Here is a 21,313-nt window from a genome sequence, read left to right as displayed (position 1 = left end):
GCCCTCCTCTGAACCCTCTCCAGCTCTGTTATGTCTGTTTTGTTCACAGGAGCCCAGAAGTGTACACAATACTCCATGTGTGGTCTGACTAATGATTTGTAAAGTGGTAGGACTATGTTCTTATCATGGGCATCTATGCCCCTTTTGATGCAACCCATTATCTTATTGGCCTTGGCAGCAGCAGCTGCCTGACACTGGTTTCTACAGCTTAGTTTTCTGTTCACTAAAATTCCTAGGTCCTTTTCCATGTCAGTGTTACCCAGTGTTTTACCATTTAGTATGTACAGGTGACTTGCATAACATTACATTTGTCAGTGTTAAACCTCATCTGCCACTTCTCTGCCCAAGCCTCCAGTCTATCCAGATCCCTCTGTAGTAGTATACTGTCCTCTTCCGTGTTAATTACTTTACACATTTTAGTGTAATCTGCAAAAATTTATATTTTACTATGCAAGCCTTCTACAAGATCATTAATAAATATATTGTAGAGAATAGGGCCCAATACTGACCCCTGAGGTACTCCACAAGTTACAGTGACCCAATCTGAGTGTGTACCATTAATAACCACCCTCTGTTTTCTATCACTGAGCCAGTTACTTACCCACATACAGACATTTTCCCCCAGTCCAAGCATTCTCATTTTATATACTAACCTTTCATACAGTACAGTGTCAAATGCTTTGGAGAAGTCCAGATATACGACATCCATTGTTTTGCCGCTGTCAAGTCTACAACTTACCTCCTCATAGAAACTGATTAAATTAGTTTGACATGACCGATCCCTCATGAACCCATGCTGATATGGCGTTATTTGCTTATTTTCATTAAGGTACTCCAAGATAGCATCTCTCAGAAAACATTCAAACAGTTTACCCACGACAAATGTTAAACTTACCGGTCTATAGTTTCCGGGCTCTGTTTGTGGACCCTTTTTGAATATTGGCACCACATTTGCTATGCGCCAATCCTGTGGAACACTCCCTGTCAGTATAGAGTCCTTAAATATCAGAAATAAGGGTCTGGTTATGAAATTACTTAATTCTCTTAGGATACAGGGGTGTATTCCATCTGGTCCTGGCGATTTGTCCATTTTAATCTTTTTAAGACACCGCTGTACTTCTTCCTGGATCAGACAGGGCACTTTTAATGGGAAATTTACTTTTACATTCTGCATTTCATCTGACAGTTTAATTTTCCCCAGTGAATACAGTGGAGAAAACAATATTTAATAGCTTTTCTTTCTCCTCATCGCTCTCTGCAACTTCCCCTCATTACTTTGTAGAGGGCTGACACCTTCAGATTTATACTTTTTACCATTTATATAATTGAAGAACATTTTAGGGTTAGTTTTGCTCTCTTTGGCATTTCATCGCTCAGTCTCTAGTTTGGCTGCTTTTATTTATTTTTTACATATTCTATTTTGTTCCTTTCTTTACAGTTCTATTTATCGACATTATTTTTTTCTTGCTCCTTAACCTTTTATTCCCATAAGATATGCTCTCACAATTAAATTTTAGGATGCTTTTAAAAAATATCCCATTTTGTGGCTGTATTTTTATTTTTGAGGACTTTGTCCAAGTTAGTTAGGCCTATTGTCACTCTTAGTTGGCTAAATTTAGCTTTTTTGAAGTTTCGTATTTTTGTTCCTTCTTGAAGAAACACTCTTTTGAATGACAATTAGAAGGTTATTACTTTATGGTCACTATTTCCCAGTTGTCCCCCAACCTACACATCTGTTGTTCTATCAGGTCTATTGGTTAATACTAAGTCTAGTATGGCAGTCCCTCTAGTTGGGTCCTGAACCAGTTGGGAAAGGTAATTGTCTTTGCCAAGAACCTGTTTCCCAGCCTATATCTGGGTAGTTAAATTCCCCCATAATAACCACCTCATTATGATCTGCCGCCTCATCTATCTCGTTTAGTAGCAGATTTTCTGTGGACTCTGGATGTTTTTTTCTTCTTTGAAGGCAACCGTACTTGGAGCTGTGACATCACACCAAAGTGCCCCCGTACTAACTTTCACTATCTTCCCCGCACGCATGCCAGCTACCGGCCGGAGCGGCGCATGTACACAGAAGAAGTAAGAAGATTCCACCATCAGCAGAGGATTAAAGCCTGCCTGCAGACACCGGACGAGAGAAAAAGAGAACACGCAAAGTGAGGTGAGATAACCTCCCCTCCTACTAAGCACAGACTATTGAAAAAGAGATATATGGTTCACTGGCTATTTAGTGTCTTGACCAGCACGGGGCTCCTATTAACCCTTTTCTTCCTTGATTAAGATAATTTTTGTGAGCCCAGACAGGGAGCTCACACGGAGTACCAGCAGCGCCCCCCTGAGTATTATCAGGGTCGTATAGACATAAGGATTAGCCTTTATGGCAGCGGCAGCGCAGGGGTGACTGAATTGTTTGCAGAATCAAACTCCTATTAGTATTTTATTATTGCTTTTTCCTCCATGTATTTCTACCCACAGTGACTCCACATGTTCATGTCCCTCACTTATATACAGGACTTAACATAAAGGCCGACCCCTCTCCGGTTTTTGTGTTCCTTTCTAAAACAGACTGTAACCCTGTACATTAACCGCCCAGTCATAGCTATCATCCAGCCATGTGTCAGTTATTCCCACTATGTCATAGTTCTCCTCACACATCACTAATTCCAATTCACCAGTTTTATTAGTCAGGCTTTTAGCATTAGTGTACATACAATTAAGAGGTTTATGTATATTTTTTTTACCATACCCCTTTTCCTTCTGAACTGTTCTAGTCTCTCCTTCCATTTCTCTCCCAGTCCCATTACCTTGCACCCGGTTTCTATCTGCACTATCTTTCCATCCTATAACGTAATTACCCTCCCCCCAGTCCCTAGTTTAAACAGTTCTCCAACCTTCTAGCCATCTTTTCTCCCAACACAGCTGCCCCTTCCCCAATCCAAAGGTATTTCTTGCTAGAATAGAACCCTATGGACACAAAGGTTTTTTAAAGGGGTGATGACCCTAGTAATATCAAAGAACGTAGTGATTCCCAAAATCTTAGTTTTTGCCCATAGGCATACCAGACCACCACCTCAATCTTGGCCAGTGGTTTAGCCTTCCTGTCACAGACCACATATCTAATGTAGGATGCCTGCTCTCTGGTGAGACCAAGAATACAAATTAGCCTTAGCAAGCTGGGAACTGGGGAATATATAAAGGTGGCAAAAAAGAAAAAACAATGACACGTGTCGGCGTATTTAGAATGCCGATAATGGTGGGATTTTTGTTAATAGAGACTTTTGAAGTCAACTCATAGTGTACAGTTTGAAGGCAGAGATGTGTAGAACATCAAAGATGTACATCGGGATTGGTGCTCTGTAGTACATAGGTGGTCAGGGTGGCCTGCAACCAATACATTTCTTTGGTCGTTACAGGAAAGACACACAAAGATCGGAGGCCTTCTATGTAGATGGAGAAATATTATAGGGACTTTGTAAAGTAAAATCTGAAAGAGGAGTTTTGGAAGGGTGCCCATACATTCCTTCACAACCAATGATATAAAATGTAAAAGATTTATTTAAAGGGTTAATGGCTTCAGATCTCCATTTAAATGGGAACACTAACGTAGGTGTGCCACTTCCTCCATGGCCTACTAACTTACATTATTTCTGACTGTGGTGTATTATTTGTTTTGAAGTCCTGGAGAGCCATGTGCAAAGACTTAAGGATTCCCTTAGACCTCTCTTCTGGATCCATCTTCAAGGTAGTGACTAGAATAAATGGATCAATCAAGTTACAGCAGAATCTGTATCAGTGCTCATCAAGATAAACGGCAGAATCTGCTACCTTGGGCTGAGATCAACCATGACAACCACCTGAGTTCTATGGAAAATAGCCCTTCTAGGACTATAGACAAAGCCTAAATATTCCACTGCATATCTCAGCTGAGTCTGTGAATGCCATTGAGATGTCAGTAAAAATATATTGAACATGCAACATGATGCTTTTTCCTGGAGGTCCTTACACCTATTTCCAGGTGATTAGGGTACAAACTTTCCTGGCTTCTGTTTATTATTGTGCATTTGTTGTACAGATATTATTTCCTGACAACATCTTGCAGGATTAGTGCTTCATGGATTCTAACTGCAGCCCTGAACGCTTTAGTATCTGACCTGTCTAGTACCTCGGATACCTCACCTATCACTGTTGTGTTCCTTTAGTGCTCACTTTTGGTTTTCCTATTCCTTTTCTAATCGCTAGGCCTGACACCTCCTGCTTGCCTTCCTGCTTAGTTCCTCTCTGCAGTGTGCCATTTTTATCTATCAAAGACTATACTGAAAATTGCAAAACCAGAACAGTACCAGAGGCAGAGTCATAGCTAGGATTCCTTTCACTAAAGGGAAGTGCTCAGTTTTCCAGCCTGGTCCTGAATCAAACTACCCTAGCCAAGGCAGAGTGGCTTAAAGGTGCACCTTTGGATATCAGGTACCAGGGGCACTTGCCCAGCCAGCTTAGCACACCCCAGCTACATCACTAACAACGCCATGTACTCCCGGCACTACAGGCGGAAGAAGAGGTTGATGAGCCTATGGTGGTGTTAAAGACGTAAAGCGTACCTGAGCTGTCAAAAAAAAGTTTGCATAATGGCTGTGCTTCTTTGTACAATTAGAACTGTGAAGAAGTAAGTCTTTGTGGGCTTCTCTAATGTATTTTTCAGTCATATTATTCTGTTTCAACTGCCCAGCTAGATGCATTTCTCTCACAAGCAAGGTGTGTCTCCCTTCTGTGGAATCTGCCAGCAGTGTACTGGGATCCCACTTCCCACTATGTTTGTTTTCAGCTCCGGAGCTCACAGAACAGATGAGGGGGAAAGTCACACTGACAGACACACAGGACGATCCTGTAATCTTCAAAAATCTATGTAGAAGCAGTTCTTTTATCAGGCTCAGGATCTAGGCTAGCTCCGACACGCCCCCCCATTTCCTGGGAGCCGCCTTTGGTGTCTTTTACCAGGGATTGATCGTGCCTGACAATAGGCAATGGGCTGCAAATTAGGTGAAAGTGAGACCCCTAGTGGTCAGGACTTTACAGATTTTTTTTTTTTTTTTTTAGGTGGATGCAGGCAGTTTTTTTTTTTTATGATTTAGAAATTTGCTAGTTACAAAAATGTATCATTATTCATTGCTCACCCCTTTAAACTAAATGTTACCATTACCAATACAGCTTGGAGATACAGAGCTTTTAGAACAGAGAGTAAGCTGAGCGAGGTACTTGTCACTGTGTTGATCTCCCCCATACCTCCAACACTCATCACCAGTGGAAACACAGATAAAGATGGAGCTTGATTTGTTAGAAGCAAAATCCTAATACTGAATCATAGGTAAATCAATGATCAAGTTCTAACTCTGGAGATCCTCGGTTCTAGAACCTCTTTACAGCACAAAGACATGTAGAAAGTTGATAGATTTAATGCAGTGACTGCATGAAATCCCAAAATGTCCCCCTCCTTACCTTAATGGCGGTGAGGATTTGTGGATTTTCTGGCACTTGTGGTTGTACAGCGATAATCACATTCTCATAACCATGGTTCCTCAGCTGCACGCACCATACTGTCTGTATCTTCCAGTAAATGAAAAGCAAACTCAGGAGATGGATGGCAGCCGGCATGCTCCTAGAAAATCTTCAAGCTCTGCTGCTTTGTTTAATTTGGGCTTGGCATTATGCAAGTCAGGGTGTGTCCGTGTAAGAGACCGGTTTGGGGCTTGTTTTATGTTTTTCGGGAGGTACGTTCCATTTTTTCTCCTAAAATTGCTATCATGTGCATTACGACTCCTTTGTGATGCACAACATACAGGTAGCAGATTTTTCATAAACTGATAAAATAAAAAAATAAAAGTAATAAGTTAACTAAATATATAAAAACCATAGGCTTATCTTTCCACAGTAAAAAATAGCAGAGGTGGAAATGTTCATCGATTGCATTCATTGTGCAATCCATTTAAATTAGCAGAGGAGACAGATGATTCTTTACTACAGTTGGGAAGGAGTAATAACGTACGGTAGAAGATCCTAAGTAATGCTAGATCTCAGGGGCGTAGCTAAAGGCTCATGGGCCCTGGTGCCAGAGTTCAGCCCCGCTTTCCTCAGTACTTTGTGGCTAGGGAAAGGGAAGCACATAGCCTTTGTACCGCCTGAGACAAAAATGGAATCTCTCCTCCCCCCCCCCCCCCCATGCCAAATTCTTGACCTTCCTCTTCCCTCCAGCCGGAGGTGTAACTTGACCATCATGCACTTTCTATAATACCGATGTCTTCTTATGTAGCACAAGGGTCTTTGGACCCCCTCTGGCTCCTGGGCCCAGTAGGACTGCTACCTTTGTACTAGCTATAGCTATGCCTCTGCTAGATCTCATATAGTCAGCAAGATTGACAGATTGGAGAAAAGCCGACAAAGTCTAGTACACAGGCGAGCCGCACTGCTGGTATGGGGCACATCGAGGGCAAAACATCAATAGGGCATAGTCACCCCTTTCTGTGCTGTCCTTGGCTTCTTTTCTTTGCATGCCTGAACATTATAACACACGCGTAGAAGAGTCTGTTCAGGGACATCAGATGTGGGTGATAATAAACCTCACTGCCACGGTTTACACAGCACGATCAGCTGCCCAGAAACAATGACTTAGGTGTCGGCATAAATGATTACACCCGAGTGTTTTGCACGTTCATCGAGTGATCTGCGGAAACTTGTGCCAGTTATCGGGAACGAGAATTTTTACTAGCGGTTATTGCAGATAATTATCCTAACAATTACCTCATGTAAATCCGGCTTAAAGAGAACATTTTACCACTCCCGACATGCCCGTTTTAATAGCTTAATTCCTTCCCCACGTAATAACAATTCTGTAGCATCTATTCTTATGGCTGTATGTTGTACCATTCCTTTATTATTTATACTAGAAGTTATGAATTAATTGCTAGCAGTCTGCAGTAAGGGTACAGAGGGGCGGTAACAGGTTGGGGGGGCGGTACCTGCACAGTCTGAAAATGGCAGCACTGATTCGATAGAGTGAGTCTGTGTAGGGACACGCCCCCAACTGGTTACCTCCCCTTTGTACCCTTACTGCAGACTGCTAGCAATTCATTCATAACTTCTAGTAAAATAATAAAGGAATGGCACAATATAGAGCCATAAGAATAGATGCTCCAGAATTGTTATTACATGGGAAATGCATGAAGCTATTAAAACAGGCAGGTCAGGAGAGGTGAAAGGTCCTCTAAGTACAGTAAAACCACTGGACTCCATACATTCACTGGTATTGTATGTTTTCCACATTGTAGCAGCTTGTTGCTGGAGTTTTCATAACAGGGCATGTCTCAGCTGTATGTTTATTAAAGGGTTTGTCTGGTTTCAGAAAGAAAAAAGGACTCTTGGGATATGCCTGTAATTAATAATAGTTGATCATTTACCCACAATATGTATGATGCCCGCTGTGCTGTTGAGTGGGCAGCGATTGACTAGCCATAGACTCCACAGAGAAATTTCTCTGTGGGCTGATGCCCCAGAGGCCTACCCAAGCCCTCCTATATAATGATCTCAAGCGCTCAGTAGTAATGACAGCTAGGAGCAGCAGGTATTTGTGCACTTGGCCGGCAGCTGCAGGTGCCTACCTGAATTCAGCTGCATCGCCTTCCTCAGTTGAATACTGCAACGAGGGCGGCAGTATTTTGTGCTGCACTGTGGTATTTGGGTCTGCTGGGGTGGTAATTTGTTCTGCCTTACGGTATTGCTTGTCCCATCTACGTGTCTTTCCTTATGTCAGTTTGGACCCACCTACAGCATAGGGGCTCTTTTAGTTTTTTTTCCAGGGCCACTTTAAGTTCCGAGTCTTCCCCTGAGAGCGGGCACCGTCGATAAAGACCTGACTTCCACAATACGTGTATTGTCGGAGGATGGGAAAGGGTAAAAAAATAAATAAAAAAGGTAATGTTTTCTTAACCCTCTTATTGGGCCAAAGACAGCATGTATATATGCTAGTCCAGGGATCAACAATCCCCCGCACTCCAGCTGCTGTGAAATCACAACTCCCAGCTAGGGCTGAAACGATTACTCGAGTAGATCGAGTAATTAGCCACAAAAAAAATCCTTGATGCTAATTTTTTGCATCAAAGATTCGTTTGTGTCATGTGACCACGGAGCAGAAGTGAAGCGCTTGCTATTAGGCCTCTTTCACACTTGCGTTGTCCGGATCCGGCGTGTACTCCACTTGCCGGAATTACACGCCGGATCCGGAAAAACGCAAGTGTACTGAAAGCATTTGAAGACGGATCCGTCTTCAAAATGCTTTCAGTGTTACTATGGCACCCAGGACGCTATTAAAGTCCTGGTTGCCATAGTAGGAGCGGGGAGCGGTTTACTTACAGTCCGCGCGGCTCCCGGGGCGCTCCAGAATGACGTCAGAGCGCCCCATGCGCATGGATGACGTGCCATGTGATCACGTCATCCATGCGCGTGGGGCGCCCTGACGTCACTCTGAAGCGCCCCGGGAGCCGCACGGACGGCAAGTATGCTGCTCCCCGCTACACTTTACCATGGCTGCCAGGACTTTAGCGTCCCGGCAGCCATGGTAACCACTCTAAAAAAGCTAAACGTCGGATCCGCCAATGCGCCGAAACGACGTTTAGCTTAAGGCCGGATCCGGATCAATGCCTTTCAATGGGCATTCAATCCGGATCCGGCCTTGCGGCAAGTCTTCAGGATTTTTGGCCAGAGCAAAAAGCGCAGCATGCTGCGGTATTTTCTCCGGCCAAAAAACGTTCCGTTCCAGAACTGAAGACATCCTGATGCATCCCGAACGGATTTCACTCCATTCAGAATGCATTAGGATAAAACTGATCAGGATTCTTCCGGCATAGAGCCCCGACAACGGAACTCTATGCCGGAAGACAATAACGCAGGTGTGAAAGAGCCCTAACTCCCACTCCATGGTCTCCCGCTGGCCTGCAATACTCACATTTCCAGCAGGGGGCCTCCGGACACTCCACAGCACATCCATGGTTCTGCGCTGCACTGACCTCCTGACGTACGCACGCCGTGACCTGACTCGCTGTGTGATGTCAGACGCAGAGCGGAACAATGGAGTGTCGGCGGCGCCCCTGCTGGAAAGGCAAGTTGGTGCGACTAAGCGTCAACCTTGCACAGCATCATAGCAACCAATGCTATGAGAGCTGCTGACACAAAGGGGGGGGGGGAAGCTGCTGTCACAAGGGGGTAGAAGTGATAGCACAAGGGGGGGGGCTGAGGGCACTGGGGGAAAACTGAAGCACTTGAGCTGATCACACAGGGGGGGAACGAAGGGTGTTGGGGGACTGAGGGCAGGGGGTCTGATGAGTTTTTATAAAGTAAAACAGTCTATTAATTCATTTTTTCTTATTAGAATACTGGATTAATTGTAAAAATAATCAATAGAATATTCGATTTCTAAAATAAGAGTTTACTGCAGCCCTACTCCCAGCATTCACACTTGCTTAGCTGTTGAAAAAGGCTCTAGTATTGAGCCGAAACGTTGTACCGCACGGGTGAATAAAGGAGTCATTTGGCTGTTCATTTTCTGGACTGTTTACTGGGGTAAGAAGCCTATTCCCTTAAGAATGTGCACCCAACTTTTCACTATTTGCCAGTGCCATCATTTTTCTCTGAGTATATATATATATATATATATTACACACACACACACACACACAAGTCCATAGTAACAAGACAACAGGTTATTGAAAAAAAGCATTAACATTTATTTGACGCTAACATTTTTTTCTTTGTTTACACTTTACACATGCTAAAAAAGCATAAATGACCAAGTAAACATTTTATGTACACAACACTTTATAAAAAGGTGCAAATGATGTGTAGTCTTCACCTTTTGTGCATATGCTCTACAGGTATTACCGTCCTGCCCGTGCTTTATTTTTTAAGCAGAAATTGGGTAGCAGGTCAGTCACATGAGACTGTTAGATTGCAGAGTGAGAATTCGGTAGATCTAGTGTACGGATTATTTAGGCAGAACATCTGCTGAGTAATTTGCAGTTCAATGATGGACGGGACCAAGGGTGATCAACAATTGCCAAAAAGTTTTGTAAACATTTCACGGGGATGGATGGGTTTTTGCACATTTCACAGCGTTCCGAGGTTGCAATAAAGCCTTCATACCGCAGACTACGGGCACTTGAGGACGGGGGTCTTCTTGTTTCAGATTACAGAAGGTGAAAATTAACACCCATACCTGGTGAAATGTAGCATCTTCACTCATATAGAAGGCAATTTAAGGAGCCGTTTAACGCAATCCTGAGTCCAGCCTCTCAATGACAATTTAAGCTGCACTTGCCAACATGATGCGGTACCCAATAAACACCGATAACCTATACCTGCAGGATCGTGACCGAAATACATCACCAGTAGGTAGTGGTACACACAGATGAAGCGTATCACAATACAACGCACTTCTCAGACTTGTATAGATCCTTATATCGCCATGTCCTAATGCACTTCTAGACACTTTAGGGCCAACCGATCACGTTGAGGAGATGATAAACTGGAGGAAATGGAGTAAATGTGCCAAATGTTTTAAAAAGAGATTACCATCTACACAGAAAGGTTCATATAGTCTCTCAAAGCGTTGTCCAATTTAAAAACCCCATTTTCAGAGCGCAGACCAGTTTTAGAAAGTGTTTCCCACTCTAGAGGACATATTCAGCATTACATGGGAAGTCCATTGATGGGGGATGGGCAGTGTATGCCCCCATGATGGCATAGCAGGCAAACTGAACACTTAAAGGGGTTGGTCACTTTCTGGCTTCTTTGACAAATGTAGGTAAGATGACTATATGACACTTACTAGTATAGTCTGTGTCGCTTGCTATATTTCATAAGTCATGTCTCCTTTCTGACCAAATCTCAAAGAAAACCTGTCCATAAAATGGCTGCTGATGGAGGGTCATGTGACCAGTCAAAAATAAGTCCAGACACATGACTCAGCGTTCTCCACTCAAATACATCACACCTGTCTCTGCAGTGTATTTGGAGGAGACTGAGTGATTTGCCTGGTCACATGACCCTCCATCAGCAGCCATTTTATGGACAGGACCTCTGTGTGGACAGCACAAAAGACTTGACCAACAAGCAGAACATTGTGGATGTTGGTGTTTTTTGTGGTCAATTTTTTGTGGTAAACATAGCATGCTCTAGGTATGACATTTTCTCTGGTATTTGCCCATTAGACTTCTTTACAGGACTTAAAAAAAAAAAAGGCATGAACAACATTTTTGTCAGATTTCACTCCGAATTCTGCACTGAAATCAGACGAGAATCCACACCCTATGCATCTGAATAGTGTTTCCGTAACCCTGGTCACATGCCAAGGAAAAACTGTATGCAGGGTTTTGGCTGCAGGTAGCATGTTGCTGGTTTTACACAGGACCGAGGATCAGGCTACTTTCACACTAGCGCTTTTTGCGGATCCGTCGTGGATCTGCAAAAACGCTTCCGTTACAATAATACAACCGCATGCATCCGTCATCACCGGTCTTCTATAGCCATGACTGATCCGTCTTGAACACTATTGAAAGTCAATGGGGAAACGGATCCGTTCTTTATTGTGCCAGAGAAAACGTTTGGCTCCGCTTCGTCAGGCAGACAGCAAGGCGCCACAGGCAGCGTTTTGGTGTCCGCCACCAGAGCGGAACGGTGACTGAACGGAGGCAAACTGATGCATTCTGAGCGGATTCTTTTCCATTCAGAATGCATTAGGGCAAAACAGCCTTAGTCCCACTGACTGGCAGTGAGGTGAATCCTCCTGTGGATCTGCTGTAAGTCTGATATATGGGAAACAATAGAACACGGAACAGTCTGGGGGTGCTGAATATTTCTAACAGGCATTGTATACATGGATGACTTGATAGAAAGAAATGTTTTAAGGCTGTAATTTTACAGAAAAGTCCTTCATAAAATATTTACATCAGTTACATAGTATAGTGCTGATTCTATTAAAGTAAAAAGTATATTTTTAGATTCTGTTAAAGGGCATCTGTCGGCAGATCTGTACCCAATACACTGGCTGACCTGTTACATGTGCAGCTGAGCAAAGCCGCGAGGTGTAATGACAACGCCCCTGTTGCTCTTAGAGGCTCATTTGCATATATTAAAACATCATTTTTCTCAGCAACATATGAACACGAGACCAACACGGATGCCTTCAGATGCAAAGTGCACATGCAAGAGGTCGGCCATTCTCATAGGTACAAATCTGCTGACAGATGGCCTTTAAAGAAAGCCTTTTTTTCTAATCCAGTAGTCCTTTACATGCTGCCCACCACAAGCCTTGGCCGCATCAAAACAAAGGTGCAGCACAGCGCTGGGCGCGATCCTGAAAATGAAAAGTAACTCGCTCCAATCTAGAGCTGTATTACACCAGATTATCCAACCAATTTCTGTCCATCGTTGGTGTGTATAACAAAAGATCTGGGTGTGTAAGCAGCCATCTGTCAGATAATCTGTTGGTGTAATACAGCCCTAAGAAGGCATCACTTGCCGATCCATGTATCCACATAGGTAAAAACCAATCCTGTTCAGACAAAACGTGGAGGAGTTCACTCCCTTCATTTTACAACACACACTTAAACCATAAAAGCGTGAGTCAGACTGGTTACTATGCTGAAAACATATTTATGCTTGCACAAATTTGCATTAATAAAGTACTGTGGGGAAATCCCGAATGACGTACCTTCAGAAATACCTTCACACTTGCATTGTTAATTCCAGTATTGAGACCTGGCAGAGGAGCTCCACATTGGAAGAATTCAATTCCTCCCTTACGGCGCTTTCACACGAGCGTGACGGATTGGCTCCGGATGCGTTCAGTGAAACGCGCACCATTTTGCAAGCAAGTTCAGTCAGTTTTGTCTGCGATTGCGTTCAGTTTTTTCCGCCCGGGTGCAATGTGTTTTGATGTGTTTTTCACGCGCGCGATAAAAAAACTGAAGGTTTACAAACAACATCTCTTAGCAACCATCAGTGAAAAACGCATCGCACCCGCACTTGCTTTCCGGATGCAATGCGTTTTTTCACTGAAGCCCCATTCACTTATATGAAGCCAAGGCTGCGTGAAAAAAAAACGCAGAATATAGAACATGCTGCGATTTTCACGCAACTCAGAACGCTCATGTACACAGACACATTGAAATGAATGGGTCCGGATTCAGTGCAGGCACAATGTGTTCACATCACTCACTGCACCCGCGTGGAAAACTCGCTCGTGTGAAAGAGGCCTTCATTTTTGCCATCCACTAAAAATGACATGGCAACCTTATTCTGCTGGTCAGTACATTGGCAGCAATACCAAGTTACAGTTTTTAAGAACCTTTTACAAAAATGTTTTTCTTTGCATCACCAAATTCTGACATGTGTAACTTTTTGCCATTTCTGTCTACAGATCTGTGGGAGAAATTATTTTTGGGGGGTGAGATTTAGGTTATACTGGTACCATACTTTTTGATCACTTTTTATTCAATTTTTTTAGGGGGAAAGAGGGAAATCATCCAGCTTTTTTTCCCCATTACGGCTTTATATCTTAATAGTTGGGACATTTTGAGACATAGCAATACCAATTATGTTTACTTTTTAGTTTACTTTTATATGTAAAATGGGGAAAGGGGCTGATTTAAGTTATTAATGTTTTTGTGTTTTTTTAAGTAATTTTTTAACTTAGGGGACCTAAACATGGGAAAACTTTGAATGCTTGTACCATAAACTGCATTTGTGTACTATTGCAATCTGTAAGATTTTCAATGGCTGTCTATAGGCAGTTTCCGATGAAAGGACAGAGGGAGCCCCCTCTGCCTCTATCTAACCACTCAGACGTGGTGGTCACTACTGAATGGAAGAGACTGATTTATCTTGATCCTAATGTAGTAGGTGACGTAGTCAGAGTTTATATCTGTGACTTTGAACTCGGTCCTTGCACCCCACGGGGCACAGTCTGTTGCTGGCCATACTGATTTATTTGTACTCTTAGGTCAGTACTTATGTATGAAAGGCCTCTATACTATAAAAAAGTATCACTATTAATTTAATGTTTGTGGCCTTTTTGTGGTGTTTTTTTTTTTATTATCCAGTTTCAATTTGTACATGTGTTTTTCAAGACCTATAGAGAAGGCTTTAGGAGAAACGCCAGGAAAAACACGTTTTGAGAAAAATAACACTGACCTAAACAAAACAAAAAAAAGTTACCAAAATGACACAAACCAAAATGCATTGAAGGCAATGTCTTTTATATTTGACTATAGACTTTACTTTACAGTAACCTCTGGCATTTTGGGCAAGAAAAAATAAAAAAAAATTAAAACATGGCATTTTTACAAATATGCAATATGTGAAACCAGTCAAAAGGTATTTCCAGGATTAGCGCCACTGTAGTGAAAACCAGATACAGCCCATGGACAAGAGAAGTGTTATTTCTGGACTAAAAAAATAAAATAAAAAATAAAAAAAGAAGATTTTTCTTTCTAACTCTGACCAACCCCTTTAAAACATGATGCCATTGGCATTACAGATTCATTAGCACGGCTCCGATGTTTCTCATAGAGAAAGGGTCAGCAACCTTTGGTGGGTCAGCTGCAGTGACACTACTACTCCCAGCATGCACACTTGCTCATCTGTTCTTGTAACTGCCCAAAAGAAGTGAGAGGATTCTGGGAGTTGTAGTTTCAGAACAGCTGGAGTGCCGGAGGCTGCTGATCCCCGTCACAGAGCATGCCTCAGGCTAAGGACAAATCTACATTCTTTCTCGCTCCAGTTTATAGAAATTTAAGGCAGACGTGACAACAGAACAAGGACGTCTATTCCAAAAAATACAGGTAATTGTAATGACTCATTTAACCCAAGCTAATTCGGGCTTTCAACCCTTGGAAAATGAAGGTGCAGACTATGACTCTCTAAGCCATGAGACATTGGATAAGTTATATTTACAGTATGCATAAATTAACTAAAAAAAACATTCTTCATACAAATGTACAGAATTTTATGGTAGCCACCTTAAATCTGCGTAGGCACATAAGACAGGGTTTTGGTAGGGTTGATGGAAAACCACCAGTTGGTGACCACCACAAACAAGTCATACATGAGGACCTGTTCCGCACTGCGATTTGGCTGATTCAGGGTCAGTACGTGGCCAATTGCGCCCTAATGTGTGTGATAAACTGCCAAACCAATGTGTCTACGCCGGGGTCCATAAGGGAGCTTGCAAGACCAGCAACAGAACATGTGAGGCCCATATCTGGAGAGGTCTCCTCCTAAAATCCTGACTCGCTCATTATTTTATCAAGTGCACTCCAGAATATTAGTTTTTTTCAGCAAAAAATTAAAACTTTTGGCAAAGCCTTTAAAATGAGGGTTTTTGCAGGCTTCACAGAACCTCACTAATGTAATACAAACCTTAGCCTAGAGCTAGGCCTTTGACGTGAGCACCTTATGACGCATTACAACCCTACCATAGGTGGCATAGTATACCTGCAGGAACATAAAACTGCTGGACTGGATGAAGTATGTAATACTTAGGTGGACTGCTTTTTCACCCACAGTAATATCATCTTATACACAAACTGTACAATGTTTGCTACATCTTCACAAGGCAGTGCTACTTTGAGAGTAGCCTGGTCATGGCCTGGAACAGTATGCATGGTAGCAGTTAGTGCAGCAGGTTTTAGAGGCACAAGGAAACTTGGGGGAGACACTAGTGCACGTGGCTGTACAAGGCATGTACTGCAGCATCTTACTGTATGGAAAAGGCTCATCTCAGGGTGGATTAGGAGCATCCAATGGAGGTGGGGTAAAAGCAGTCAGTCATTCATGTGTCCTGTTAGGTCAACCATTTCAAAGCTAGGAATTCACATATTTGCCCAGTTATAGGAAAGGAGCAGTCTTGGACATACTCATACCGTATGCACTGACGCAATGATTTTGGGTATCGGTGGATTGTAACGTAGGTTCTTGGCACATCACCGATCTATTCAGGATCAGATAACATGCAGGTAAACGTTCCTCACCTTCACAGGCTTGGTGCCACCAAGACGTATCACTTTCAGAGCTTCCCAAAAGATACAAGAGTCATTGCATCACCTACTAAAACTGAAATCGTAGAAGGAAACTGGTGTTGGGGAAGGGGGAAGTCCAAATGCAACAAACTTAAGTCTTCCATAGGGGCCAAAGATACCACCGGCATCCCATGTAAAAATCAGGAAGACTGAGAAGACTTGTATAATGCATTAGAGAGGGATATGGATAGGACTATATTTTTTAATAATTACGCGTTCCTCGGTGTTACTGGTGGAAATGCTAACCACAAAGGGCTTATATCTCAAGATCATGAGGGAAGTCTCTGGCAGTATTCATGAACCAAGGCTTTGTCAGACTCGACGTCAGATCAGACGCACTACCAGATGTGGGATTCACAGTGTGTCATTTTGATCACGCCAACGCCTCCACCTAACCGCCGGTAGTTCATGCCGCCATACAGTCTGCAAAGAGAAAGAAGCCGCTCATTACTTTCCAAAGTACACTGGTGACCAGACAAGTGAACAGTAATTGTACTATTACATCGCAAACGTGCAAATGAAAGACCCCCCCCATGATATTCCAATGCCTTGTTAAGGGGATGTCTGCCATAATATGTTAAAACGCTCCCCCTAGTGACAAAAGAGGGAAAAAATAAAATATAAAAGTCAATATTCATGCCCGCTGCTCCTGTCCCAAAGCTTCACGGTGCCCGGCAGGAAACGCCCGCTAAGAATCACAGACTGCAGCAATAGACCCCCCCCCCCCCTCAGGCAGTGAGTGGCTGGGCGGGCATTTCCTGCGTCTCCAGAGGGGGCAGTAGCAGAGACTGGTGGCAGGAGGTCAGTCAGTGAGTATTGATTTTTTTTAATTTTTGCCATGGGGAGCTTATAAAAACATGTCCAGACAAAGGCCTCATGCACAAGAACGTATTTTGTTTCAGTGTCCGTTCATTTATTTTTTTGCGGATAGGATGCGGACCCATTCAGTTCAATGGGTCCGCTAAAAATGCGGACAGCACACAGTGTGCTATCCGGAAACGCATGTCCATTCCGTAGCCCTACAAAAAAAAAAAAAAAAAAAAAAAAAAAAAAAGAAGAAGAGAACATGTCCTATTCTTGTCCGTTTTATGCAATGGATACTAGGGATCGACAGATTATAGGATTTACCGATATTATCGGCCGATATTCAGGATTTTGAACGCTATCGGTATCGGCATTTATTTTGCCGATATTCCGATAGTGTATTGGGAACACAGATCGCGCTGCTGACAGCGCTCCCAGTGTTCCCTCAGCAGCAGCACAGGGGAGAAGGAGCAGTGTCTCCTCCCCCTGTGCTGCTGCTGCCGTCAATGAAAGGACAGGGGACAAGAGGAGGGGAGGAGCTATGGCCACTGCGCCACCAATGAAGCTTAATCTCTAATTTATTCATATACAGGAGGCGGGAGCTGCAGGATCACATAGACGGCTCCCGGCCTCTATGAGCTGTAGCTGCGATCTGCGGTAGTTAACTCCTCAGGTGCCGCGGATCGCAGCTACTGCTCATAGAGGTCGGGAGCCGGCTATGTGATCCTGCAGCCAGCTCCCGCCTCCTGTATATGAATAAATTAGAGATTAAGCTTCATTGGTGGCGCAGTGCAGCCCCCCCCCCCCCCCCCCAGTATTAAGCAGTGGTGGCGCATAGGGCCCCCCCACCCCAGTCGCAGTGCGCCCCCCCCACAGGATCCTCTCTCCCCTGCTCCTCCGATCGGAGCCCCAGCAGTGTAATGCTGGGGCTCCGATCGGTTACCATGGCAGCCAGGACGCTATTGAAGCCCTGGCTGTCATAGTAAGCTCCATGCTGCTGTGTGCACAAAGCAGCAGGGACAGTGTGAGCTCCTATTCACCCTGATAGATCTCTATCAGGGTGAATAGGACAAGGGTTCTAGTCCCTAAGGGGGCTAAAAGTTAGTTAAAAAAAAAAATAAGTTACAAAAATAAAAACACCAAAATATAAATGAAAAAGAAAGATTTCCCAAAAAATAAAATACACATTAACAATAAACATTCATTTTCAGCAGATTTGTGGGAATTTTTATTTTATTTTTCAAAAATGAAAATTCCCAGAATATCGGTATAAATTATCGGCTATCGGCCTCAAAGTTCACAAATTATCGGTATCGGCCCTAAAAAATCAATATCGGTCGATCCCTAATGGATACACAAAAAAAGTGCAAAAATGTGCGACATCCATTTTTTTTTTGCGGCTCCATTGTGACCATGCCTGTCCTTATACACAGAACAGACAAGAATAGGACATGTTCTATCTTTTTTTTCGGAACAGATTTGTGGACATACAGATACGGAATGCAGTCAGTCATTCAGTGAAATGAATGGTTCCGCATATGGGCCGCAAAAAAAAAAAAAATGGAAATACGTTTGTGTGCATGAGCCCTAAGGCTGAATTCACATCAGCGTTCTTTTTCCATTCTTCTAATTCTAATAAAGAAAAAGAAAAAAAGAAAAAAAGTTATGCACATTTGGCGTCCGTTTGGGCCATTTCCGTCAGATCCGTTTTTTAAAAGGGGAAAAGGTCCCTTTTTTCCTGTCTAAAATAAAAGATCTGACGGAAATGGCTCAAACGGACGCGAAATGTGCATAACTGATGCACAGGATCCATTTTTTTTTTTCAATGATCTGTTGCTTTTTTTCTTTATTTTTCTGTTCTTCTAATGGATCAGAAGAACAGAAAAAATAACGGGGATGTGAACTCTCCCTTACCTCGCCATCTTCTACCACTGGCTCCAACAAACACATGCTGCCTGCTTTTAACAAATGCCAGCTCTCCAATCCTCCACTGACAATCTGGTTGTCCTCCCATTTTTTTTTTTTTAAATAAGTGGCCGTCATGCGTCTGCTGCAGCCAATCAGTGGCCTCTGAGATCACGTGGCATACTACTGGCATCAGGGTCCCAATCACTGAGTAGTGGTGCCTGTAAAATGGCACATGGCCACTGATTACCTGCAAGGACCGCTGGTAAACACAGACGAGGGGCCTGCCCATCAGTGGGTGATAGAAATGGTGACTACTTATTTATTTTTTTAAGAAATTCGATAACCGCTTTCAACTTTCAGTAAGACAACGGATTAGGGGGAAAAAGGAAAAAAATAAAAAATAGGGCAATGAGAGAAAGAAAGCATCATTTTACCTTACAATTATTTATGATTTTTGTCTTTTTATTTTATTTTGCTGTGTGTATCAGCATACAAATAATACTGGCTGCTAGATGTCAGCAACACCGGCAGCTTCTTTTACTCTGACAACAGCACTTGGCCAGACACAGATCATTTGGCAATAATATAATAATTAGCATTTGTCAGTATAATTTGGATATTACTGCTGTAACTTGTATAACCGGGAATACTGGGGTGGAAAATGTGGCAAACCTGAGAATAGCTGATCAGTGGGGGTGTGGGGTTTCCCCACCTTCCGCAATAAGATATTGATGGCCTATCCTGAGGACTGGCCATCAATATAAAAATTGTGGAAAAATGTGTTTTAGGGGTTTTTGTTGTGGTCTTTATTCAAATTGCGGCATATGCAAAGAGCAGTGTTCTTCCAACTGATTTTCTTTAGGACTTCAAGAAAAAGATGCATGTACTGAACAAAAAAAAAAAAAAAAAAAAGGGATGTGCAAAATTTTTTCAATAAATTCTAGATTTTTGAAATTTTATTAATGTGCCAAAAACTATATACAAGACAGGGGTCCCAAAGAGATTCAATCTGATATTAAAGTGTCACGTACCTCCATGTATTAGCGTCTGGGTCAAATACTTCTATCGTCTTCAAGTATGTTGTTCCGTCAAATCCTCCTACCGCCATTAACTGTCCATTCACCACAGCAAGACCGACCTATAGCACACGCATAAGCGCAGTGGTTAAATACTGCTAAAGGGGCTGTCCGGTTTCATGACATTCATGATAAGTCTGGAACTTGTGTAACTTTAGCTCCTAACCAGTGTCGGCCTAAAAAATGGCCCCACCGGTCATACAGCTGCACTAATAAGGGAGATGTTGGAAGGGAAGAACTGGGCTATGGGGCACGCCAACAAACCCTAAAGGGGTATTACTATATTAGGCTACTTTCACACTGGCGTTTCTTGGTCCGCCTGTGAGATCCGTTTCAGGGCTCTCACAAGCGGCCCGAAATGGATCAGTTCAGCCCCAATGCATTCTGAATGGATAAGGATCCATCCAGAATGCATCAATTTGGCTGCGTTTGGTCTCCGTTCCGCTTTTGAGCGTTTTGGTGTCCGCCTGACGATGCGGAGCCAAACAGATCCGGTCCTGACTTACAATGTAAGTCAATGGGGACGGATCCGTTTTCACTGACACAATATGGTGCAATTGAAAACGGATCCGTCTCCCATTGACTTTCAATGTAAGTCAGGACGGATCCGTTTTCACTTAAGCTTTTTTGCGGATAGAATAATGCAAACGGATCCGTTCTGAGCAGATACCAGCGTTTGCATTATTGGTGCGGATCCGTCTGTGCAAATACAAGACGGATCCGCACCGAACGCAGGTGTGAAAGTAGCCTGAGACATGTTGTTATGTGTATTATTTACAAATGTGACCTGAAGTTATATTTTCTGGTAAAATCTCATCCATCTTCCTACCACTATAAACGCACAATTTTGAGGCAGTCCCCAGGGAGCATCCCCAAATCTGAACAAGGTCTTCCAACATTTCCCCAAAAAAATCAGACACTAGAAAATAAAATTCTGTACTGACCAAGTGTTCAGGAATTAGCAGACCATATGTGAAGGCATTATTCTAGAGACAGTCCTCTAAGACAACACCAGGGTAGATCAATGGCCATGATAAAATCATTAAGGGGGAGATTTATCAAGCAGTTTGTGGCAGAAAAGTGGTGTTAAAAAGTCATGTTTGAGACCTTTTAAAATAATTGTCACAATGTGCCTTTTTTACGCCGCCATAGCAACAATTTCTTATAGGGGACATGCCAAGTGTGGGAAGGGGGTGTGTGACCAGCCGATGCTACAAATTTATCTTCATTTACACCACTTTTTTGACACAAATGGAGCCAGGAACCTATGGCAGCTCAGACGCGCAGACTGCTGGAGGATGCGCCTAAGGTATGACGGGGCCTGGACCTGGTCATAAATTAGGTGCATCTTCCGGCAGCGCAGGGGATATCGCGATCAGTGCAGAAAGCACCGTCTTGATAAATCGC

The 21,313-nt window shown here is 43.1% G+C and overlaps 2 protein-coding genes across 5 annotated transcripts in view; both read right to left on the bottom strand.

Annotated features, from left to right (window-relative positions):
* Positions 1–5,667, bottom strand: part of LOC122943960 (calcium-activated chloride channel regulator 1-like) — a 66,711-nt gene extending 61,044 nt beyond the window's left edge. Inside the window, exons 1-2 of one of the 4 annotated variants that reach the window (XM_044302119.1) lie at positions 5,491–5,512; positions 3,641–3,749 (exon numbers count right to left, since the gene is read on the bottom strand). Coding sequence is in view for 1 of the 4 variants with exons in the window: in XM_044302117.1 (XP_044158052.1) it covers positions 5,491–5,646 (156 nt within the window). In the remaining 3 variants the exon portion in view is untranslated. Of the gene's footprint in view, positions 1–3,640; positions 3,750–5,490 lie in introns of all 4 variants that reach the window. The other 3 variants (XM_044302117.1, XM_044302118.1, XM_044302120.1) reach the window with 3 other exon arrangements.
* Positions 5,668–13,229: 7,562 nt separating this feature from the next.
* KLHL20 (kelch like family member 20) overlaps positions 13,230–21,313 on the bottom strand; it is a 67,281-nt gene continuing 59,197 nt past the window's right edge. Inside the window, 2 exon segments of the mRNA XM_044300712.1 lie at positions 13,230–16,541; positions 19,862–19,968. Coding sequence (XP_044156647.1) covers positions 16,457–16,541; positions 19,862–19,968 — 192 coding nt within the window. The 3' untranslated portion in view covers positions 13,230–16,456.

This window comes from Bufo gargarizans, chromosome 7 (genome assembly GCF_014858855.1).
Source record: "Bufo gargarizans isolate SCDJY-AF-19 chromosome 7, ASM1485885v1, whole genome shotgun sequence".
In the NCBI taxonomy this organism is placed as follows: domain Eukaryota; kingdom Metazoa; phylum Chordata; class Amphibia; order Anura; family Bufonidae; genus Bufo; species Bufo gargarizans.
Note: the sequence above shows the minus strand (reverse complement) of the source record. Positions and strands in the feature narration are given on the sequence as shown.